General features: G+C 38.7%; 1 protein-coding gene across 1 annotated transcript; it reads right to left on the reverse strand.

The window, feature by feature from the left end:
• Nucleotides 1–4491: 4491 nt before the first annotated feature.
• Nucleotides 4492–18842, reverse strand: IL26 (interleukin 26). Its single transcript, XM_020990309.2, has 5 exons — nucleotides 18506–18842; nucleotides 18350–18406; nucleotides 17941–18075; nucleotides 4725–4832; nucleotides 4492–4642 (listed from the first exon to the last, which is right to left on the reverse strand). Exons 1-5 carry the CDS (start codon nucleotides 18674–18676, stop codon nucleotides 4556–4558), a joined length of 558 nt encoding a protein of 185 aa, XP_020845968.1. The 5' UTR covers nucleotides 18677–18842; the 3' UTR covers nucleotides 4492–4555.
• Between the last annotated feature and the right edge of the window lie 7124 nt (nucleotides 18843–25966).

Here is a 25966-nt window from a genome sequence, read left to right on the forward strand (position 1 = left end):
AGGAAGCCCTGAGCTACAATCCTTCCCTACCAACCATAGCTGTATGACCCTGGGCAAGTTACTGAACCTCTTTCTGCCTCAGTTTCTTTAACTATAAAGTGAGGATAATAATAGAACCTACCTCCCAAGATTGTTGTGAGGATAAAGTTAGGTAATATTTTCAAGTGCTCAGAACAGTAGATAATAAGCTCTTAATAAAAGCTTATTTCCTTCCTGCCTCTTCTCTGAACTTTAGAAAAAATGAATCATACATGTGTAGCCATGTTTTCTACTTGGAAATATTTTGTACTACTTCTGGAATGGGTTTAGACTAGGAGTTCTTAACCTGAGGTCCATGAATTTAGGGTTTTTTTTAATATTTTGATAATGATTCCAACTTGGTTGGCTTCCTTTGCAGTATTTTATTTTATGCATTTACAAACATTATTCTGAGAATGGGGCCCTTCATTTCATCAAAGGGGTCCATGATGCCAAAAAAAAAAAGTTAAGAATTTCTAATGTGGATTGACAGTAGTAATCTTTATATTGTATTGTACAAGCTCTATAGCTTTTGATTTAAAAAAATTAAATAAGGTATGTTAGGTGTCATGTAAATCTTAAAATGCTATATAAAATGGTAGCTATTATTGTTTGTGAAAATAATAAAAGTTCAGGCATCTGTTAGATGACAGGGAAGAATGTTATCACTACAAAGCAAAGACCCACAGGATAAAAACTTATGTAATGTTGCATAATTATTCCAATCTGGAATGTAGAATGGACCTCAAGGGCTATCTAGTCCAATCCATACCAGAAGTGGAATGTTCTCCAACTTCTACTTGAAGACCACTAGGGGTGAACATTTGGAAACATCCCATTACATATTTCCATAGTTCAAATCATTAGGAACATAGGAATGCTCCTCTACCTATATTAAGCCAAAATCAGTCTCTATCCCCCTCTCCTACTTTAGTTGTACCTATTCGCTCTTTCCTGTGAGAGCCATTTCAAATACTCTAAGTCACCTCTCATGAAATGAAAAGTCAATACCCTTGTTATCTTTTGAACTGCATGAATGGTTTAATTTATTATAAAATTGTTTAATTTGTTATAAACTTAACTGTGCAACACAGAGATATTCAAGGGTATATGCAAAAACAAAAATAAAAGATTGTGCAGACTATAAACATCTGTTATTGATCATTTTTTAAATGTCTACATTAACTTGACCAGTTACACTATTTCCATGGACCCTTCAGAAGTGATTGTTCTGTACATGTTTACAGATAGTGTTTCTGTTATAGTATAGTCAGTATGTAGATCATCCATTTCTTTTTTTCCCTCAGAAGCGCTATAATCAGTCTGATGGAACAAACTACAGAATATGAATGTGGGGTTTTTTTTAGCCAGGATTAGGATTTAGTATGTGTATTGAACTCCCTTTCTTTCTTCACCTTTTGGATTTCTATTTACTCTCTAAAGCTGAAATTCAGTGCTACTTTCTTCTCTGAACATTCCTTGGTTTTCCCATTTGGCAAAATTATTTCCTCTCAGATACACCATAGCATTATGATTTGTAAATCTAACTCACTCTCTTGTTGGGCAACATTGGGTATTACAGGCATCCATTCAGGTATCATTTCTGATTGTATATTGTGTGCTCTATGAGGGCAGGGATCATGGCATCTATATTTTGCTCTCTCATAGCACCTAACAGTGTTCTGCCCGTAGTAGGTACTTAATAAATTAATTCCTATCACATCGTATGGTATAATATTATATCATGTTGTACAGCTGTGTTGCATTGCAGTAAATTGTGTTGCATTGTATTAAAAACCTTTACTCACAAATTAGAGAAGAGGATATCAGTAGATAATGAAGTATTAAAGAGAGAACAGGGAGATCTACTTTGGCTACTTCACAAATTGTCAAGGGTTAACATGTATCATCATCAAACTTTCCCCTCTTCTTAGAGACCAGATAGGAAATGACTCCTCCCTTCAGAGAAAATGGAGTGGAAAGACGTGGAGGAAGAAATGCCTAAAACAGAGGTGGCTAAACTTTTTTGATCACAAACCGTTATAGCTAAAAAAAAAAAAAAAACAATGGTGGCATGTATCTCAAATACATGTATATTTTCTTATTTATAACTTGTATATATGTGCTACTGTACTAATAATTACATAAATTAGAAAATTTATACAAGAATAGGAATTTAAAAGGCTGAGATAAGGATGATAAAATATTTGCTTCTAGATCGAATGGAAGTCACTGGAGTATATTGAATGGGGTGGCGGGTGGTAATATGGTCAGAGCTGTACTTTAAGAAAATCACTTTGGCAGCAAGGGAGAGAGGGGAAAGACTCAAGCCAAGGAAGCCAATTAGGATATTATTGCAATATTCCAGGCAATAAATGACAAGGGCTTGAACTATAAAATGGTGACTGTGAGAGAGTGCAATCGGATTTGAGAGATGTCATAGAGGTAGACATGACAAGATTTGGCAATGGATTGAATCTGTGGGTGAGGGAAAACGGTAGAGGAATCAAAGATGGTACTGAGATTGTGAACCTGAGTGACTGAAAGGAAAGAGATCCCCTCCACAGTAATAGAGAAGTTTGAAAGAAGAGTGCCCTTGGAAATAATATAGATCATAGCCCATCACTACTTGTTCATCTTGTGTGATTCACTTTGTCTCACCCAAAATTAAAAAAATGGGAGGGGGAGAGTGGGGATGGGGCAAAATGTCTTTCTGATCATTGCCTGGGAGCCTCAGCCAGAAACCATGAGGTAATCTGGGGGACAGGAGTTGAGTTTGCTGATGAGGGCAAGAATTTTCCCAGTGGTAGCTTGTACTGTGGGCACCAAGGTTATTGTTGGTGGTGGGTGGTGGTGGTGGTGGTAGTCCTTCATTCTCAAACAGGACCCATGACCTCACTAGTGTGATGTTTTGACTTACATATGAATTGAATTTGAGTGAGGCAGGGGTACCCAGGTAGCGGTTAGGTTACAACTTCCCAGAGGATTTCATTTGGGTTAGCAAATACCTTATTTAAAATGTGAATACTCTGTAGCATTAAACTTATCATCAAGCGTTAACTTGTATCATCACATTGGCTGGAGCAGTAGAAAGCCTCTGATTTAGAAAAATCCCATTCACCTCTACTGTTTATCCGGCTCCAATCTGGGCAAAACTTAGAGCTTAAGAAATTCTAAATTTTCTTATCTATAAATTGTAAATTGTAAGTATTTGTTACTATCTACCTCACAGGGTTGTTATGAAAGAGTGTATGTAAAGTGTTTTGTAACCATCAAGTATTGCACAAATGTAATCTGTTAGCGTAGTCCTAGTGATCCTATTGCCTACATCTAGCTAAGCTAAGGAGAGTTTTAACCGAGGAAAAGAGAGGAGGGAGAAGTCTGGAGCATGAGACACTCAGGCAGGCCCAGTTGAAGTGGCAGGCTGAAGGCATCAGGAGGTCTTCCACTTGGAATGAGGGAGAGGGGAGCACATACCAGAATACAGGAGAAGTTGAAAAGGCATGACGGCAGATTACCAAAGACAAGCTTCACCTGAGGCCCTTGAGGCAGCCGATGTCCCCCCTTAGGCCTATCGTCCTAAGGATATTCTCCATTGAGGATGTTATGTAAATTGAAACAATAGTAACCCTACAGAAAATGTGTCTTCATGAATTCAGTGTCACTAAAAAAACATACATTAGGCAGTTTGGCTGAAGAAAAAAAGAATTTGGTCACACAGTCCTTCAAGTTTGCTACAACAGAATTTCCTTTAGCTGTTAGTTGTATAGAATGCAAAAGCTTTGGTTGTCTTTAGCATCATTTTAACCATCTCTGAAAGCAATCATTATACTCCAGTGGGCTATTAACTCCCCTGATTATCACAGTATTTGCTAAACTTTATAATCATATTGAAATTCTAGCATGTTGTCATGGACATCTCTCCGTGGAAGAGAAGCAGACATTTATTTGCTTTAAACATGGCTCTGTAACTAGAATGGTAGAATGAAGGCTAGCCACATTTACCAACTTTCCACTAGAAGAGTTAATAATGCTGGCTACCGTCCTCTTAAACCAGCCCCGTCTACATAATAGTAGAGTGTGGAGTTTCTCTGTGTGTTGTTTTCTTTTTCATATAATCTGAAATGAGGTTATTCCAATGTTTGCCTTCAAATGAAAGTCCTGCAATGAAATTTGTGTTTATATAGCACTTTCAAAATGTAAAACAAGTTAATTGTTTAAAAAAAACCCTTCATTTAGAGTTCAAAGTTTTGAAAATGAATGTTGAAAATTATTTTTATGTGTAATTGGGGGAAAATAAAGTAGAAAATAAATAAATTTTATAAAACCCTTCATAGTTAATGATTACAGAAAGATGCTAATGATAACATCTCCAAATCTTTATTCACCCAGGCCATTGCTGCCATAGCTAACTTTCTCTCAATACTAAGTGCACACACATACACGAAAAGTTTCAATTAAATCAGAGAAAGGTACTTTCATAAATTTATTCCACTGGTACTTGTCAGTACATTTTAAAAATAATGTCCGTGGTGTCTTATTTAATGCCATCTAGGTAATTTTTTATCCAGGGAAAAAGGATATCAAGTTCACTGATGGCTTTGAAGACTCCCTTGTTTCCAATCTGCAGATAAGGTTTTATGTTAAATGTGGAAGTGATTCATGTTGACAAAACAAAGTCTATTGGCAATCATGGAGATGCTTACCTTGTAAAATACTGCCTTAATCCTGGTAATGGGCTTCATCTCCCAGTGTTTGGAGCACAGGGAAACTGAGAAGGCAACCAGAAACAGATAACTTTTGTTAAAGAGGGCCTGAAAACCTCAGAAGTGGGAAATTGAGAATCAAACCAAGTGTCCTTGATTTGGCTCAGTGGATAAAGCACTGGACCTGAAGTCAAAAAATTGTCACTGTTGTTTAGTTGTTTCAGTCATATCCAACTCTACATGACCTGATGTGGGGTTTTCTTGGCAGAGTGTTTTGACATTTCCTTCTCCAGCTCATTTTACAGATGAGGAAACTAAGGCAAACTAGATTAAATGATTTGCCCACAGGCACACAGCTAGTAAGTGTCTGACATCAGAATTGAATTCACAAAGATGAGTCTTCTTGAGTCTGTGCCCAGAACTCTATCCACTGTGCTATCTAGAGAAGGAAGGAAGGAAAGAAGATACAGAGAGAAGAAAGGAGGGAGGGATAGAAGGGGAGAGAAGGAGAAAGAGAAGTCCCAAAGATGATCAGCACAAACATACACGTGTATGAGCGCACACACACAAAATTTTATCATCAAAACCCAATCTACTGTCCATATCCGATCAACCAGAGACTCCATTACTGGGCTTATACCCTAAGGAAGCTACCGATAAAAGCAAGTCCCCATAAAACCCAAAAATACTTATAACAGCACTTTTCAGGATAGCAAAGAATTGGAAACAGAGTTGATGCCTATTGATTGAGGGGTGGCTAAACAAATTCTGGTACATGAATGCAATGGAATATTATTATGCTGTAACAAATTACATATGTGATGAAGCTCTAGATGAACTGATACAGAGTAAAGTAAACTCAGTCAAGAAAACAAAAGATAGTGGCTAAAACAATGTGAATGGGAAGAGCAAAAACACACCAAAAAAAACCAAAAGTGAATGTAACAAAATTACAGGCAGGACTCCAGTGAGGAAATATGAGAAGACACCCCAAACCCCCCCCTTTCACGGAAGTGGGAGGTCCCCAAATGTTACATATTGCACATGTTTTCAGACTTTTTAAACATATCAATCAGTTATGCTGGGGGGGTTCCTCCTTAAAAAATTACTATTTGTTATATGGGATGGCCATCAGGGAAGGGAAGAGGAAAGGATACTGAGGATTACTATGATGAGTTAAGAAACAGAAGATATCAATAAAAACTTACTGGAAAAAAAAAACAAGAAGAAAAGCCCAATCTGCCTTCCCTATTCCTCAAGTACAAGCAGGTTCTTAGATACAAGGATCTAAGACAAAGTACCAAAAGGGATATGCCATATGTCATATAAATGCAATACAAAACCATATCATAGTTGTTTAGATTTTAGTAGGGAAGATATTTAGGGGGGAAAAGAGAAATGGAATACACAGCAGAAGCCCAATCATAGAACATTAGAGGTGGAAGGGATCTGTGACCTTATCTGGTTCAATCCTCCATATTTTACAGCTGAGATAAACCAAGCCCTTGAGAGGTTAAGTGATTTGCCTAAGATGACAAATCTGTTGAATGGCAGAGTAAGGTCCTGAACCCACTTCTTTAGACTCCAAATCCAGGGATCAGGCCATTCAATTCCGACTAGTGCCACTGGATGGAGTCCACACTTGCACCATTGTACAAAGCTCTGTTTCTGAACTTTGACTATAAGGCTGTGACTCCTTCCAACATGAAATCTGTGAGTGCTATGACCAAGAGTGTTTGTAATGATCATGCTCATTTTTTCCCTGAAACTTTGAATGAAGCATGATATAGCTGATAGAAAGCACAGGAGGTAGCAAGACTTGGGTTCACATCCTGCCTCTGACCCATATTGTCTATGTGATCATGGGCAAGTCACTCAACCTCTGATGTTCTAGGACACTCTCAAAGACTATAAATGACCATGAAGGGGCTGGTCTGCATTGGTAGAGAGAATTTCCTCACCCAGGAGTTCCTTGTATCAATGAAACATGTCCAGTGCTTATCCCTATCTTTGAAGGTAACCACTGAACCACAGAATAGTCTTCAGCCTATCAAAACTCCAGTCCTTTTTATCTAATGGCCCAATGGAAATCTCCACCTGCACGTCCCATAAGCATCTCAAATTCAACATGCCCAAGATGGAGTTCATATTTCCTGAGAAACTATCATACCTCATCCAATCTTCCCTATTTCTATTGAGGACACCACCATCTTTCCATCACCAAGGTCTGCAACCTTGGAGTCATCCTTGATTTTCACCCCTTTTTTTTTCAACCCCCATATGCAATCAATTACTGAGTTTTGCTAGTTCTACATCCACAGCATATTGGCATCTATTCACCTCTCTCCAAAACCCTAGTTTGGGTCCTCATGATCTCTTTCCTGGACTAGCATAACATTCTCCTAAATGTTCTCCATTTTTCTCGTTTCTTGCCTCTCCAATCCAATTTCCCCACAGCTGCCCAATCAATATTCCTAAAGCACAGGTGTGACCATTTCACTATCACTCCCATATTCAAATATCTTCAATGACTCCCTATTACCTCTACATAAAACATAAAATCTTAGCCCATGCCTTTAGCATTTGAAGTCATTTGTGATTGGACTCATACTTACCTCTTTTGATCCACTTCACACACCTTCTGCTCCTAGTAAACTGTCCTCCTCACTGTTCCTCATATATAACAGCTGACATTTATGTATCACCTATTGCAAACCACGCACTGAGCTAAGCACTTTACGTATATTATCTCATTTGGTCCTCACAACAACCCTGGAAAGAAGGTGCTATTATTCCCATTTTATGGATGAGGAAATTGAGGCAGAGGTTAAGTGACTTAACCAGAGCCCCACAGCTTGTGATGTTTGAGGCTAGATCTTAACTCAGATCTTCCTGATCCAGACCCAGTGCTCTATCCACTGTACCATCTGACATTCCTTCTCCTGACTCTATGCTTTTATTAAGTGCCTGGAATGCCCTACATCAATGGCGTCAAACTCAGGTAGAAATGGCAGCCGTTAAACTATACACAAGATCCCTGCAGGCTACATGTCGACTTGGAAAACCACATATTAACGTTTTCACGTCCTATTATATTTTTATTTTTTTAATTGCCTCTCAATGACATTTTGATCTGGTTGGGCCATGCTTGGGAACACAGGGGGCCACATGTGGTGCCCACAAAGTGTGTTTGACACCTCTGGCCTAGGCGATCTAGTCAAAATACAGAAGGGAAAAAAAAAAGGAAAACCCCAATGGGATCCTGCCATGAAATTCCTGTAATAGCTTAATGTTTCTCTGGCACTTTAAAGTTTGCAAAGCATTTTCATCCCAATTTGTCTATCTTGTAGGATAGGTATTCCATATATGATTGTCTCCATTTTAAAGATAAGGGAAATAAGCCTTAGAAGGGAGAAAGTGCTATGTCAATGTCAAATCTGGGTCCTGTAATTTGAAGCCCAAGGCTTTTGGCAATAAACCAAGTTATGCTACTGTCATTGCTGAGCAATCAGCAGTTCTCAGAGGGTGTTATTAGGCTCCCTTAGCAGAAGAAGGTAAGGAGAAGAATGCTTTCATTTCTCCAGGAAAAATCTACCAATTTCAGCAGGTGCTCCAAGGAATTTCCAGTTTTCTCATCTAAAAAATGAGCTAAAGAAGGAAATGGCAAACCCCTCCAGTATCTTTGCCAAGAAAACCCTATGGACAAATCCATGGGGTCACAAAGAGTCTAATATGACTGAATAACAATAACTCCAATTGCAAATCCATCTTTCTTTCAATAACACTACTGCACTTCCAAAGGGGAAATTTCATATCAGAAAAGTGATAGCTACTGGGAACTTAATATAATTTCTATCCAGGGAAAATCACTGACCATGAGATCCATTATCTTACTCACAAATTAGAGTTTAAGGCTCTGAAGTATGGTATCACTAAAAACATTTTGAGACTGTGTGCATAGAACACAATTCCAGATATAGACAGATAATCCATTGACTTCTATCTTAACACTACTGCTGTTTGTCCTTCCTTCTCAAAGAGGACCATGACAACAGGGAGGTGATGCCATGCCATGCAAATGAATTGGATTTAAGTGAGGAGGGCTGTGCAAAGTCACCAGCTTCACTTTCTCCTCCAGAGCCATGTGAGTCCAGTAGTTAGATATATAGATAGATAGATAGATAGATAGATAGATATATATATATATAGATAGATAGATAGATATATCAGGATGACCGGAGATGGCCCAGGATGCATTGGGGAACCTTGGCCTTTTCAAGCAAGGTCTTCAACCGGTCTCAGTTTGACCGAGGCAAAGCCCATTCAGTGATTAAAGCTTAATAAGAAGTGAGGCAAAGAATGGCCTCTTTAAAAAAAAAAAATAGATCCAGAGGGCAGCTAGGTGGATAGAGCACCATCCTTGGAGTCAGGAGGATCTGAGTTCAAATTCGGACTCAGACACATAACACTCACTAGCTATGTGACTCTGGGCAAGTCACTTAACTCAATTGCCTCACAAAAAAAAAATAGATCCGGAAGGGCCTAAACAATGAACAAATGACCAGTTCGATATCAGAGAAAGTTAGATAACCAAGCTTAATAACTATATTATTGTGCAGTCATTCAGTGGTGTCCAGTTTTTCATGACTCCATGGACCATGCCTATGGGGTTTTCTTGGCAAAGATATTAGATTGGCTTGCCATTTCCTTCTCCAGTGTGTCCCCATTTTACAGACAAGAAACTGATACATACAGGGGTTAAGTGACTTGCCCTGGGTTTGAACTCAGAGCTTCCTGACTCCAGGCCCAGTGTTCTATCCACTGTACCACCTACACTTGACAGCTATGAAATGATGTATATTGTAAATGGGGGTGAATTGTATAAACCAAAAAGGAGCAACATAGATGCAGATAACCTGTTTTGTAGGCCTTTTACATCACAGCCCCCTCCATAGATAGGTAAAGGTAGATTTATGGGGCTATGTCTCAGGATTCTGTAGGTGTCAAAATTTAATGTGTTCTGATAGTGCTTGCAACTTTTTCAGTAGTTTAGACCCTACTAAACTTTGTATCTAATCAACAAGAATAATTAGTTAAACAATTTCTTTCCCCTCTTTCCTCTTCTGTGATTATATTTCAAGTGAGCTCCACCCCAGCTTGGTCCCTTCCTTATCCCTCCCCAATAGTGGCCTCACCGTATCTTAAGGCCTCCTTCCCCTGCCCCCAACCCACACTTAGCAATGAATAAAAATCACTAGCAAAGGCAAATTATAACTTAAAGGGAGAAGGGCATCCTACCAAAAAAAAAGTATACCAGAAGAAGTGGGACTTGCATCTAAAAGTGTATTCTCAGTCGAAATAAAATTCCTAATTCTGAGATAATCTTTAATGCCCAAGTTGATCAGATATGATTACTGGTAGGCTCAGTTATAAGGTGATGATTTGTAAGTTCACTTACTGACCACTAAGAAATGGCGTGGTCACAAGCTTGGTATGCTTCCCCTAAAGTCAAGCTACTCCAAGAGGAATGACTAAAAGGTTAACTTACTAATGAGGCATATACCACGATAATATGGTTAAAATACCAAGAATCCAGCACGAAATTTTTTTTAATCCTGATTGAGAATGATCAGCCACTTTAAAGAACAGACCTATTAGCTCAATCTAGACAGTCCAAATTGGACCAATTCCAAATGGGCAGGAGGAAGAAAAGACATTCTTGGGTGAAAGACACCATTTTTTTCTGGGGCAGCAAGGGAGCAAAACATGGTGGCATGTAGTGATCATAGACCAAACTAGCCCTAGAGGATTTTAGTTAAGGACTAGATCAAAAGCTTAAACTCCATCTCCATGGAAGGAGAAGACTTTCAGTTTTTCTATTTTAATGTCTAGATTTCTTCTATGTAGGAAACTACCAGCATAGAAATTCTCCATCAATGCCTATCAGTAACTCATCTACAAATTAGAAACGCCTGAGGCACTGAAAAGTTCAGTGACATGTTCAGGGACTCGCAGCTTGCTGTCAAAGGAGAGACTTGAACCCAGTTCTTCATGACTCCAACACTGACCCTATATGCCATACTGTATCTCATATATATATATATATATTTCCAATTCCCCTACTCTGGAGTAGTTTTTCTGAACTTATACTTTCTTCCTGTCGCTACACACAAATTCTAGGAAATTCAATCTTATGGACTAGGGTATAGCCCATAAGACTATACCCCTGGACAGGAGTAAGAAGAGAAAAAAATTGCAATATGGACTGGAATGTATAGCACCATATGAATAAGAAGAGGGAAAAAAAGCAGTGGAGTAGGGGAAATTTCTCCTAAGTAAGTAATAGTCTACATAAGGAACACACAAGTGTTCCTTTGGATTTTGCAACTAAGAGGAGAATGAGATAGGGCTGCTCTCACTACTATTTTTCCTTCATCGGCCAAACCGTAAACAGTTGCTATCATTCCAAATGACAACTATAAACATTGATATTGTTTCCTATCTTATTAGCCCATTTGCAGATGATATTACAATTGTCTTACCAAACCTACCACAAGAAAGGCAAACTCTTACAGATATTCTATTTACTAGCAAGCACCTTGCTTCAGAATAAATTACACAAGTCCATTCAATTCAATAAACATTTACTCAGTCACCTATCATGTCCAGAGAGCTGTGGCATTTACCAGCTGAGCTACCCTGGGTAAGTCACTTAACTCTATCTGCCTTATCTGTAAACGAGAATTACAGTAGCACCATGCTCCCAGGGTTGATGTGAAGAACAAAATGAGATAATATTTTTAAAGGAGAACAAAATAGTCTATTATAAATACTCGAACTAGCTGTAAAGGGCATATGAAGAAAGACATTATCTGCATCCAGAGAAAAAGCTGACAAATAGAAGAATAGTTTTACATATCTATGTATATATAATACAAATAGGTGTGTATATATATACATATATATATATATATATATATATATATACACACCTATTTGTATCTAAAGCCATCTCTAGGGTCAAAAGAATAAAAAAAGAAGTTTACTTCATACTTTTGCCATATATTTGAAAGGAATAATAAGTCATACATAGTAAATTTGCATTCATGTACCATCATCTTTTTTGTACTGTTATAGAAATGTTTGGTTTTTTCCATAAATTAAAAATACTTTTTAAAAGGAGCAAAATGCACTCCCTACCCTCATAGATCATATTATTTGTAGTAGAACACAAGGCAGGGTTATGGAGACACACATGGGAATGTTTCCCTATTTCAATATTTCAATTCTTCAAATCTTGAATTTCTGATACTGAAAAAAAAAAATACAAAACATCACCACCTGGTGGCCAGCTCTCTGATAACAAGTCTTAGCTGGCTTGGGTGTCCGTTGACAGATGCAGAGTAGGAGCCCAGACTTATAATCAAAGCTTTTCCAGAGGACTAAGACCTACTGAAGTTAGCACTCTGCTGGCCTGAGGGTCACCTCCATGTCACAATTAGGCATTGGAGTAGAAAGTTAGTAGAAGATTTTGGAACTGATGGGAATAAATCATACCATACCCCCATGCCAGATACCTTCATCTTAGGTACCACACACACACACACACACACACACACACACACACACACACACACACAGTTTTCCCCTTCTGTATTTAGCTTCCTTTTGTGTGTTATCTCCCATCCTTAGAATGTAAGTTCTGTGACGGCCGGGACTAACTTTCTTTCTGCAAGCATTTGTATTCCTAGAGTTCAGCACAGCACCTGACATATGATAAGCACATAACAAATGTTTGCAGACTAACTATCAATGCATCTTCTTTAATATCTCAATGACCATGGAAAATTATAAACAATTATTTTATAGATTTAGAAAATGCCTTTTATATCAGGAAACTCTGTCATGGCTAGCAAAACTTCTGAAAATTAAGACATTTATGTTATTCTTTTTCAGGTCATAAATCCAGAACTATTCAAATCCATATTAACAAATGGGTTTTTTAAAAACATTGTACATACAATGTTGGCAGCTAGGTGGCACAGTCGATAGAGTGATGGGCCTGGAATAAAGATCTGAGTTCAAATGCAGCCTTAAACATTTAATAACTGCGTGACCCTAGGCAAATCACTTAACCCTGTTTGCCTCAGTTTCTTCATCTGTTAAATGAGCTGGAGAAAGAAATGGCAAACCACTCCACTATCTCTGCCAAGAAAATCCCAAGTGGGGTCATGAAGAATCAGACACTACTGAAAAACTAACTAATATGCATTGTTTTATTGGGAATGTCAAAAGGACTAGAATAGATGACAGATACAGAAATAAATAGTGGTAAATTTCTCTTAAATTCTTATCCACAAGGAGGAAAAAATAAACACCTAAAATTAGAAAACTGAAGGTAATCTGCCTCCTATAAACACCATGAACCATAGTGTAAACAAGGTAAGAAGGTTAGAAATTGAAACCGATTTCACTGGTGTAGGAAACACCCAAATGAGGAAACTCTCCACCAATGCAGGTTAACACCTTCTCTGCAATTTATGGTCTTCTGTGAATTTGGTTTTTTAAAATATTTTGATAACTGTATTTCAATAGAATTTATTTCTTTTTTGCAAATTCTACATTTGTTTAAACATTTAAAAACATTTTTTCTGCGAAAGTGTCCATAGGCTTCACCAAGGCTACCAGATGACACAAAAGAGGTGAAGAACCCAGGAGATAAGTGACTTTCCTAGGATGACACAGTCAATATGTGTTACAAGTGGGGCTTGAAGTCAGAACTTCCTGCCTCCTAGGCCAGGTCTCTATACATTATGTCAAGACATAAAATAAAATAACATACAGGTTTTCTTATCATAATCTTCCATTAACTGTGTACTTATTGCTGAAATCTATAAGCTATGTAAATAACACTTTATTACATATTTTCATTTTGGCCTTAAGTATTTTGATTTTGATATTTGATACTAGTTTTAAGTTGATGTAGTGAACAGAGGATGAACCTGGAGTCAGGACCCAAGTTCAAACCTGGCCTCAGACACTTACTAGTTATGGTATTCTGGACAGGTCATTCAACTCTGCCTGCCTCAGTTGCTTTATCTGTAAAATGGGAAGAAGAAGAAGAAGAGAATACCTACCTCCAAGAGTTGTTATGAAGAACAAAGGAGATATTTTTAAGTGCTTTGCAAGCCTTAAAGTGATTTATAAGTGCTTTGTTATTCATTCAGTTGTGTCTAACTCTTCTTGATCCTGTACACCATAGCACACCAGTACTGTCCATGAGATTTTCTTGGCAAAGATATTGCAGTGATTTGCCATTCCCTTTGCCAGTGGATTAAGGCAAACAGAGTTGAAGTGACTTGCCCAGGGTCCCACAGCTAGTCTGAAGTCAGAGTTGACTTTGATCTTCCTGACTCTGGGTGCACTTGGCCACTTAGCTGCGTCTTATAAGTGTTAGCTATCATTAATTAAAAATCCACAATGACACTGGTGTGGGTTCTCCCATTAATAATCCAATTGGAGCCCTGCTAATCCTTAGTACACAGTCTCTTAAGGGTCTATAGTGAAAATAATTCACCATATGGTAGCCAGGCTTCTGGAGGGTAGCTGGAATGCACCTAAAACATCATTTATCCAGTCTATTCTCTTTCATTTTACAAATGAGGAAGTGAGGCCCAAAAAATGAGTTGATTTGCCCAAAGCTAATTCATATCAGATTTGAGACCAGAACATAAATCTTCTGGGTCTTCCCCCTGCCCCCTCCAATATTGTGCTACATCTTGGCCCACCCTCTTCCCTTCTCCTTGTCCTCCTCTCTCAAACTGTCTCTCAGCAATCCTTCAAAAACTCCCTTTGTAGAAGGAAACTGTACCCTCCAACCCTGATCTCTGGTCATCCTGATTTATATCTTGTCACTGGACCTAGATGACTCCAGAGGAGAAAGTGAGGCTGGTGACTTTGCCCAATCCACTTGCATGTCATGGCATCACCTCCTTGATGTCATGGTCCTCTTGGAGAACAAAAAACAGACAACCACAGCAAGCTACATCTTGATACTCAGTAAAACTCAATAATTCATATGCTCAACTAATGGTTACTAATATTACCAAGGAGATCATTGGATGTTGAAAGATTAGCCAGCAGGAGAAGTTTCATTTCAGAGGCAGCAAAGAGTAGTGTATGAAGGTCCAGATTTGGGGTGGGATAGATCTGATTCCACCCTGGTCACAAACTGGCCATGGAACTCTGAGCAAATCATTACTGTCTCTAAATGAGGGATTGGAGTAAATGGTCCCTATGATTCCTTCCAGCTCAAAATTTATGGTCCTGTGATCCTATTTGATGTGAAAGACAAGAGCTAGGTGACAGTGGGTACAGGAGGGACTGAATCTGTGTGAATTAAAATTTTGCCATCAGGGGGAGCCAATGGATTCACAAACCACAAAACCTAAAAAACGAAAGGAAGAGCTGTCTCTTTGTAATTATTAACTTAAAGCAGAGCCTGGCCAAGAGTGAATAGTTGCCTTGTCAGGTTGAGATATACTCGAAAATGAAATTTCTCAGAAAAAAAAATTAGGGAAGAAAAAAGTTCTGGAAGCATAGTTTTCTGTGCCATTGAAACCAGAAGTTGACTGATATTTGAATACTGGCAGTCATATTTGACAAAGATGAGTAATCTAGCAACAGAAACAAGAAAACTTCATTAAGGATAAAACCAAGCACAGGGATCCTGTTACTTTGATTCCTGCCCCCTCCCCACCATGTCAATAGACATACCCTGTATATATATTAATAGATAACATTTAGCAGGGTTTTAGTCACATTATCTCGGATGAGCCTCACAAAAGCACTGAGATGCATACTACAAGGATTATCATCCTCATTTGAAAATTAGGAAACTGAAGCTAAGAGAATCACAGAATTTCAGAGTTGGAAAGAACCCCGTAGACCATTTGGTCCAGCCCATGTCTCGACAAAACTTTATCTACCATATAACCAATAAGATGTTAGCCCTTAAGCTCTGGTTCTAAAAGAGAGGGAAAATGTAGAATAGTCCGGCCCCCATCTAGCAGAGTAATAATTACAGTTATCTGCTCTCTGTCTCAAAATGGCTTCATGGCAGTGGTAGGATGCTACTTATTCTTTTTTCCTTCATTAAATATTAGGACCCTTGGTCCACACCGTTCTCCTTTTGTTCTCCATGAGGAGGTCCCAGGTTGGGGTAAGAAGGAGGGGGCTGTGAGCTGTTGAGCCGAGCTACTGTGATATGCAATAACCAACATAATGAATAACATATATATAGGCTAAACCAAGGCAACCAATTTTGTGGACACTTGATTCCCTATCTGATTAGCCCACGCTTAAAAAAGATCATGGAAGGTCCACAGAATTTAGAACTGGAAAGGGATCTCAGAGATTATTTAATCCAATTTACTCAATAAGAAAACTGAGACTCTACAAGGTTAATTGACTTGTCTAGGGTCACATAGCTAGTAAGTATCTGATGATCATTCAACTGGTAGGTATTAAGGCAAGATTTGAACTCAGGCCTGCCCAATTCCAAGACCAACAGTTTGTGACATCTACCCCTTATCCAACAGATGAGGAAATGGAGGCCCAGCCTCCTGCCCCTTACACAACCAGACAGTATCAGAATCAGGACTGGAACTCAGGTCTTCTGACTCTAGAACCAGGATTCTTTCTAAGACACCATGTGTCCTCAGCTTTTCCTATTTTGATTCCATTAGATTGTAAACTCCTTGAAGGCAGGAATTGTCTTTTGCCTCTTTTTGTATTCTTATCACTTAGCACGGTGCCTGGTATATAGTAGGCACTATTAAGTATTTATTGATTAATAGATTCATTTACTGAGGCTTAAACTGAGCAGCAAGAGGAAAGAAGTTCTAACTCTAGGCAAACATCTCTCTTATTGAATGCAAAAGGCATGAGGAGGACATCTGTCCCATTCAATGTCAGGAAGTCAAGACTGGAATACAACAAGCCCCCTTTTACTGTCCCTGGCATTTTTGAAGAAAGCTCTAGGACATAAGAAAAGCACACTCCAAAATCTAGCAGCACCAAAGCAAAAACTTAGCTCCATGTGATCATGAAGGCATCTGTCTTCACCTAACGTAATCCATATCTTCACTATCCTCTTTCTCTTCCAGTGGATGCTTTTGTAGGGTGCTTCTCCCTCTGACCTCTCAAATGTGAAGACACGTTGGGCAGTGACCACATTGAGTATAACAACTTTAGGTGAAGAAGGGGAAAATATGTTGTATGAATTTGAACTGTTTTATTTAGACTTTACCTTTTTACTTGGCCCTCACATAGTTCTTTGCAATAGGGACACATAAAAATCAACCAAATCACCAATATCAGGGAAGGGGGAGGATAAGCAACATAATTGATATTCCCTGACTTTTGCATTTATAAATAAATAAATGGAGACCATAATGGCGTGAAGACAAAAAAAAAATTTCATAGAATCAGAGAATTTCAGAGGCAGAGGGATCTTGGAGAATCACCTAGTTCAACCCCATCATTTTACAGATGAGGAAGTATGGCCCAGAAAAGCAAACTGACTCAGAGAATCTTGGATTTGGAATTAACCTCAGAACTCATTAAGTCAAACCAAGACCTGCCTGAAGCATGAATCCTTTCTACCATATCTCCAGTGAATGACTATGATGCCTTCATTTAAAAAACTCCAGAGATACCTTCATATCTCCAATGGCAGCCATTTGGGAACAACTATAATTATTAGGAAAGTCTTAAGTTGAATTAAAATCAGCTTTCCTGTAACTTCCATTCATTGGCCCTAGCTCTTTCCTCTGGCACCCTGAGGAATAGAATTTAATCTTCCAAATGACAGTTACCTTTCAAATATTTGAACAGTTAGAGATCATCTAAGTAATTAATATTGTATCTATTTTTTTCACAGTTCTATCCAATACATTTCAATTTTCATTCTTTTAAGGTGATATAGGATCATAGATTTTGGTCTAGAAAGGGAAGGTATGGGTTATGCATTGATATTTGATGTAGTTTTTAAATCATGCAATTATTAACAGTTCTTATGGCCTTCAATTGCCTAAAGCCTCAGTTTGAAAAGCCCTTCATTTTGGAGACATCTTCCCAAATGGCTTTGCCCTAGACTTTGTTCTAAGTAGGGTCAGAAAGATTAGAATACCCTTGCTTTGAAGAAAATACTTACACAGTAATTCAGTTTCTTTCCAAAACTACGAAAGTCGTCAATGAAGCCCATCTCTTTGTTTGATGGAAACGGAAGGTGCCCAAGAACGTCTTCCATGAAAAAGGAAAGCAGTTGCTCTCGAAATTGGCAGCTTTTCTATAAACCAAGTAAATGAGGCATTGCATTAAGCTTACCACTGATGGCCAGTTCTTGCCCTTATGACACCCCTCCAATCAATACTTCACTGGGAGACTGAAGGAACAGGCACTGATCTCCTAAGAAGTATCAAGTTTTGCCTGGATCCTGCCCTAGCAACACCCTTCTAGTCGTTAGGGATTGCTTCCCTTGTGGGATTGAAGGTTAGATGATTAATTCTCTAAATACCAAACAAATAGAAAAATAAAATAAAAGAAAGGACTCCCAGGCTTACCATGAACAGACTTTTGGTTTTCTTTTTTAGCAGCTTTGTGTTTTTGATGCTGTCTGCCTGCAATGGAACAAATTGAGATGAGGTCTACCCAGTACATACCATGATGTCTGACAATGTTCTGGGTCATTGTTCATTCAAGCAAAGTTTAATACTCACTGGTACAGATGCTTTGAATCTCATGGCCTTGATGAAGAGGATGTCAATCACTCTGGATAGGGTTTCTTTATGACAGCAGGCCGTAGTGGAACTAGGTGGTTTGCTTTCAACAATGACCAAATGCAGAATGATAAAAAGCAGCCCAGAACGCAAAATATAATGCACTTGCATTTCCGCACCACCACCACCACCACCCCAACCCAAAACACACACACAGACACTGGCCTTGTGTCACTCTTAGCAGCGTGAGTTACTTCAGGTTGGTTAGATGATAAAGGATAACCTACATATGTAAACTCCCCTCCCCACCAAGCTTCTCCAATGAGATGCAGCTAAAGATAACTTCGAGCTTGTAAATAGGAAGATCACTCTCGTTGCTCGCTCTATTTTTATACAACTTATTTCACAATCAAAAAAAAAAATTACTGATCTCACCATACGTGGCAGTTAGGTAAAAGCCAACTCTAAATTTACTGGTAATGGTCAGGCCATCATTTCCACAAAATGAGGGTTTTTAACGGCATTCTGTAAAAGACGTCATTGTTGTAAAAGCCTTGTACACATCACTCAAAAAAAGAGCCACGCAAGGAGGCCACACGATGATCAAGAAATGCCACACACAATCTAGAGTTGACCAAATCGGACAACAACCTATGAGTTTCCTTCCAAGTCAGAGATTCTCAAAGTCTGTGAACTACTACAAAGGGAAACCAGGAAAAATCTACCCATTTGTAGTCCCAAGTGACAAAACCCAGACAGCTTCACCTTTCTCTCTCTCCATATTCCAGGAGTATGGAATCTCAACTTTGGAAGGGATCTCAGAAACCATCAGGGGTTCCTAACCTTTGTTACATTATAGACCTCTGGTAGTTTAATGAAGTCTTCTGACCACTTCTCAGAATCATGTTATTAGAAATAGTAAGTAAAATACCGGGATTACCAAAGAAACCCATTATATTGAAATAAAATCACCAAAAAACACAAGTTTTTGGACCCCAGCTTAAGAACCATTGACCTAGTCCAAAATTTACCAGAACAATAATCTTCTCTACATGCTTTCAATAAAGATTTGTGCGATTTTTGTCGGGACGCTTCTAAGACAATTCCAAAGGACCCATGATGAAAAATGCTATGCACTTCTAAAGAGAGAACTGTTGGATTCAGTGCAAATAGAAACATACTTTTTTCACTTTTATTTTTCTTGCCTTTTTTTTCAACATGGCTAATATGGAACTACATTTTGCATATTTGTATGCATGTTGTTGTTTAATAAGTTTTCAGTTGTATCCAACTCTTCATGACCCCTTTTGGGTTTTTTTGTTTTGGTTTTGGGGGGTTTTTTTGGCAAAGATATTGGAAAGTTTTGCCATTTCCTTCTCTAATCCATTTTACTGATGAGGAAACTGAGGCAAACGGGATGAAGTGACTTGTCCAGGGTCACACAGCCAGTAAGTGTCTGAGACCGGAGTTGAACTCAGGTCTTCCTGACTCCAGGTCCAGTGCTCTACCTACTATACCACCCAGCTGCCCTGTTTACATGCATAATTGATATCATATTGCTGCCCTTCTCAATGAGTGGGGGAGGGCCTAGAGGGAGGGAGAGAATTTGGAACTCAATTCTATTTAAATGAATATTAAAAATAAATAAATAGAAATTGAAAAAGAAGACCTCTAAGAGAAAGTGGTCCTTTCCTCTTCTTTCCAAGATAGTCATTGTACTTTGGAATCATTCTGATTATCTGTACATTTTCCTTAAATTAAAACAAAATCTATCTTTCTGTAACTTTTACCCATTACTCCCAGTTCTTACCCCTGAGGTCAAGCAGTACAAGGGTAAACTCTTTCTACATGCCACCCCTTCAAACGCTCAAAGCCAACCACTAGACCCCACTATAATCATCTCTCTCCAGAACTAAATCTCCTCAGCATCTCCAATTGATGCTCCTAAGACAGAAAGACATTCAAGGCCCTTTGCCATCTTCATCACTCTATTCTTTTCTCAAGAAAAGAGCTTTACTTTTTTTAGATGCCACAACCCCTGTGACCTAGCAAAAGAGAAATATTTCCTGCCCTACTTGAAAAGGTTGTGAGGCCCTGAAACATAAATACCTAAAATATGTCATGATTTCTTTAGCCCTGGTGTAATAGTCTATAAATTAAAGGGTTTTTTTTCCTCCTACGTGTTCCTTCTAACATAAGGCCCAGACTTTTCCCCTAGCCTTCTCTCCATACCATGAGAAGCCTCTCTATCAACTAGTATTTCCATTAATTCATTCAAACAAATTATATCAAATGCCACTAGGTTTAAAAAAAAAACACTATACTAAAAGAGAGATAAAGATTAATATGACATGGCCCTTGCTATCAAAGAAGTTGTCATCTAAAAAGGGGAATAAGCAGGGATATGCTATAAATGTTTAACAACCAACTCTCCAAGGGAAGAAATGTACACAGAACAGACTTTTGAGCTTAATACATATTATTAACATTTTCTCCATCACTTTCTTAAGTCTAAACAATCAACAGAACAATGAATCAAGCCATGATTTCAGCATTTGCTGGTTTACTAGATGTGAATGTTCACACTGAAAATTTAACAGTTGGCTGATGGAATACAAACTGTCCCAACAGCAGAGGTGTTCAAGCGGAGATGGAACGGTTACTTGTCAAGGATGTCATTGAAAAGATTAAAGCTTCAATTAAAGAGTTGGAGCAGGGAGCTCTGAGGTCCCTTTCACCTCTGGGATTCTACAATGTGAAAAAGTAATCACATCAACAAAACATAGATTTGGATAGATTATACATACAGATTCCAGTCATGACTGATTTAACAAGCATATGAAATCTTTCACATCTAGAGGTATATTTTGTCTCCCTTCACAACGGTTGTGTTGTAAGGTCATACAGTAATTCCAATAATACTTCCACTGATTAAAACATTTTCTGGAGCACCTTGGGAATTGACCTCAAAAGCTGAGCAAACTCTTTTTTGTATGTCTTCAGTGTTGACAAATGTTCCTCCTTTGAAGATAAATTTCATTTTGTGAAATGTGACGAAGTTATTCAGGACCAAGTCAAGTAAATGAGGGGAATAATCAAGTTTGGGCATAGATTTTTGAGATTAAGAAATAAAACACAAAACATGGATTGTAAAACCATCTTCTTGTGTTATTGATTCAGTAAATGGCTCGAAAGTGAATGCTAAGGAATGAAAACATTGTTAGAATAAGCCTACCACCTTTCAATGTGATTACTTCAAAGAACAGTTTTCACATGGTCATGTGAGTTCTGGTACCCTTTCCAGCCATATTGTATAGAAAAGTTTATATGGAGCCATTAGTAGAAATTTTCTTCTCAAGCTGATTTACAGTTAATATCTCACAACTAACAGATGTATTTTGAATGCTCAAACACACATTAAAGGTCAACATGAGTTTTCCCTTCCTCTGAGGAATGATTGAAGGAAATTACACTTAGCTTAAAAAGATGAAGCCTGGGGCAGCTAGGTGGTGCAATAGATAGAGAGCACCAGCCCTGGAGACAGGAGGACCTGAGTTCAAATTTGACCTCACGCACATAATACTCACTAGCTGTGCGACTCTGGGCAAGTCATTTAACCCCAATTGCCTCACATTAAAAAAAAAAAAGATGGAGCCTTAGTGGGGATGTGCTCAAATATGAAGATGTAGTCATAGAGTCACAGATTCACAGCCTCTTTAGAGAGGACTTCAGTAGTCATTCTAATGTTGTTACTGAGTCTTTTCAGTCATGTCCAACTCTTCATGACCCCATTGGACAGTTGTTGTTTGTTTGTTTTTGACAAAGATGCTAGAGTAGTTTGCCATTTCCTTCTCCAGCTCATTCTACAAATGAGGAAACTGAGACAAACAAGGTTACGTGGCTTGCCCAGGGTTACACAGCTAATAAATGTATAAGACCAGATTTGAAGTCAGGAAGATGAGTCTTGGCATCTTATAGCCTTATAACATCATTCAATTCCTCTTGCCCAATTCCAGTTTTTAAAAAAATGAGTCTTCCTTCTTTCAGGCAGAATCCACTACCTCAACCACATTCCTCTCTCAGTAATCCATTTTAGTTCTGCATAGCTTTCATTTGGAAGATTTTTTTTTTCTTCAATAAGCCTAAATTCAATTCTTTGTAACTTCCAATTCAATTTAATTCAACAAACATTAATTAAGTGCATACTATATGCAAAGTGCTGGGGAAACAAAGGTAAAAAAAAAGACAAAGTTCTTGCCCTCAGTGAACTTACTGTGTGCTAGAGGAAAGCATGTGCACGTGGATAAGCTGATATTAGACAAATGCAAAATATAAGTCTTAGCAATTTCAGCGGTTGGGGAGGGGGATGGGAGTAGGGGGCGAGGACCATTAACAACTGGGAATGGAGAGAGAGAGAGTCAGAAAAGGCCCCTTGCAGCAAAAAGTACTTGAGCCTGACCCTTGAATGGAGTGAGGTGAGAAGGAAATGAATTCATCGTGTAGGAGGAAAAACTATATGAAGACTTGGAGGTGGGAGGTATAAGGTTAGAAGTAGAATATTGTGTATAAGCAGTGGTAGGCCGGTAAACAACCAGCTCGTGGGTTGGAGGGGGTGGGGTAATGTACCTATGACACACTTTTAAGTTTAATTTGCACTGTTAACATTTTCTCCAAAGCTTTCTTAAGTCTAGACAACAAAATGATCAAGCAAACCATGATTCATGGTATTTGCTGATTTTTGAAAATTTAACAAGTGGCTTTTGCGGCTACTATGAGCTTGCTCCTGCAAAATGCTGCATGTATGGAGCAGAAAATGGGCCAGTTCGAATGAAATATTGAGTAAACGAGGGGAAATAACGTGAAATCTGTTTAGAAAGATAAATTGAACCAGATTGCAAAGGGTTTTAAATGGCAAACAAGGGAGTTTGTATTTTATTCTCCAGGTAATAAAGCTTCTAAAGCTTCTTGAGCCTGGAAATGGCATGGTCCCATCTTTGCTTTAGGACTAGGAATTTGGCAATTGGGTGGAATAAGATTAGAGTGGAGGGACCGGAGGCAGTGAGACCAATTAGAGGGCTATTGCATTCAAACCCAGCCTCAAACTCTTACCAGCTTTGTAACTCTGGGCAAACTCTTAACTTCTCTGTGCATTAGTTTCCTCATTGGTGAAAAATATGGGGGTGGTTGTGAGGATCAAATGAGATAATATTTGTAAAGAAGGTTATTGCAATAGTCTGGGCAATCCAGGGTGGTGACCATATGAGTGGAGAGCAGGGGATTGATGTGAGAAATATTGTTGAGGGAGACTCAACCAGACAACTGATTGGATATGGAAGAATAAGAGAAGGCAGACAGAGTCAAGGCAAGTTCAGAGGCTGTGAGCGGCTGTGACTAGGATGATGGTGGACAGGAACAGAGAACTTAGGAAGAAAGGTGGATTTAAGAGGAAAGATAACGATCTATTTTGGAAATGTTGAGTTTGGCATGTCTAGGAGATGTCCAGTGGGCTTTTGGTGGTGGGGGACTGGTGTGCAAGCACAGGCTGAATGCTGACCTATCAGGAATGTTGTGGAAAGGATCCTCACATTGGTCAGAAGGTTAAGAGAGGTGACCTGTAAAGTACTTTCAAATCCAACAATTTAGACTCCTTTCTCTGTGACTTCAAGGGCTTAAGCTTGAAGATTCCACACTTCCAGGATCCAGGATTACTTTAACATTTAACTCTTCTATAAATCAATAGACAAGTAGAATGATAGATGAAAAGACCACTTCAGAGTCAAGAAAACCTGCATTCAAATTCTGCCTCTAATGCATACTTACTGTGTGACAAAAGTCACAAAACCTACCCACGTTCCAGAATGCTCTCTAAAACTATATGCTTATACCAGGTACAAATAGGTACAGGAGTTCCTTATACCAATGAATTCACAGGTCTCATCCAAATAAATAAATAGACTGACAAATAAATAGACAAACAACTAAATGGGTGTATGAATGAATAATGACTAAATGACTGGATAAATAATAAACAAATAAATGACCAGTAATTTTAAAAAGTCTTCCAAATTGTTTACATTAGAAAGGAGGTAGGAACAAACCTATAAAGTCATCCCAAGAGGCCAAGCCAATCAACGGGATACAACGCTAGATGAAACTTTAGAGGTCTTCTGGAGTCTAGTTCAAGGAAGTGCAATAACTACTATTATCTTCAGAAATTTAATAGATGCATCTTTTTAATTAATTCTGTAACCGTGACTACTCTGGTCCCCATTGCTCGAATCATTAAGGGGATTGAGAAGTGTCCAGTCTCCCTGCCATTAGCTCAATTCCCCACTGGTGGTATTCTTCCATTCTTTGGGACCCCCTCCACCCAGTTCCATTTAACCACTCAACAATCGGATTAGCTTTTGCAAAGGAACATTTACTTCAGAGGTATAGCAAGAACAAATATGTAAACATTCCCCCCAAAATAGGTAGGGGCATAATCCCCCACAGAGACATTTCAGTCTCTGGGGGACAGGGTAGTGATTAGGTTCATAGCTTATACAGCACAGTCCCACCAAGTTCCAAGTCTAAAGTTTCCGTTGGGTTTGGGTCTTGGGTACTCTGACTTCTCAGTGCTTGTCTGCAGCAACATTGGCCTGGAATATTACTCCCAAAGTTGCCTTGGCTTAAGTCTAGGTCCAAGGACTCCACTGTCTGTGCCTAGAACTGAGGTCAAATGAAACATGTTAAACACCAAGCCCATATCTCAGAGCCTGAAAGGTGAAGGAGGGAAAGTAGCCCTTACTCTCACCTAGTTCAGTGAATGGTACCCATGCTATGGTGGACAGATACTTCATCCCTCTACTTGTATCTGGGAGAGAATGAGACTGTCCCACTCTGGCAGTTTTAAGGATGCAACCCACTCTAGCCACAAAGTCAGTAGAAAGAGATTGTTCTGACCAATATAGTAGGGGAACACAGAATGTCTTCTCCCATAATCAGGTCCGTGGCATCTCCCACTTGGGTTCATCCAAGTTAAGTGATCTAAGCATACATCAAACCCTTGTTCTACTTAGTTTTCTTGTTAGATTTCAAGAGCTCTAGTATGAAGGCTTAATCTAGTGTCTATCTTCCTGGGAGAAGCCTCCCTTTTTTGTACCTTTCTAATGTCCTGGTCATGTACTATTGTGCGTTATAATCATCTAAGTATGCGTCTATCTCTATTTCCCTAGACTTTCAGTTCTATATGAACAGAGACAGGCCTTACCTAGGTACCCAGGGCCTAGCACAACACCTTGCATCCATTAGTCACTTAATAAATGCATGTTGAATTGAAGAGTATTCAAATTCCAACCATCTCTTGAGAACGTAATATTGGAACAAGCTTGACTTAAATCTCATGAATCATTGTATTTGTTGATTCATTTCTCACGTACTACTATAGCAACCATTTCCCAGGAAACCCAGATTCCCCTC

This window comes from Phascolarctos cinereus, unplaced genomic scaffold (genome assembly GCF_003287225.1).
Source record: "Phascolarctos cinereus isolate Bilbo 61053 unplaced genomic scaffold, phaCin_HiC Scaffold_1;HRSCAF=81, whole genome shotgun sequence".
In the NCBI taxonomy this organism is placed as follows: domain Eukaryota; kingdom Metazoa; phylum Chordata; class Mammalia; order Diprotodontia; family Phascolarctidae; genus Phascolarctos; species Phascolarctos cinereus.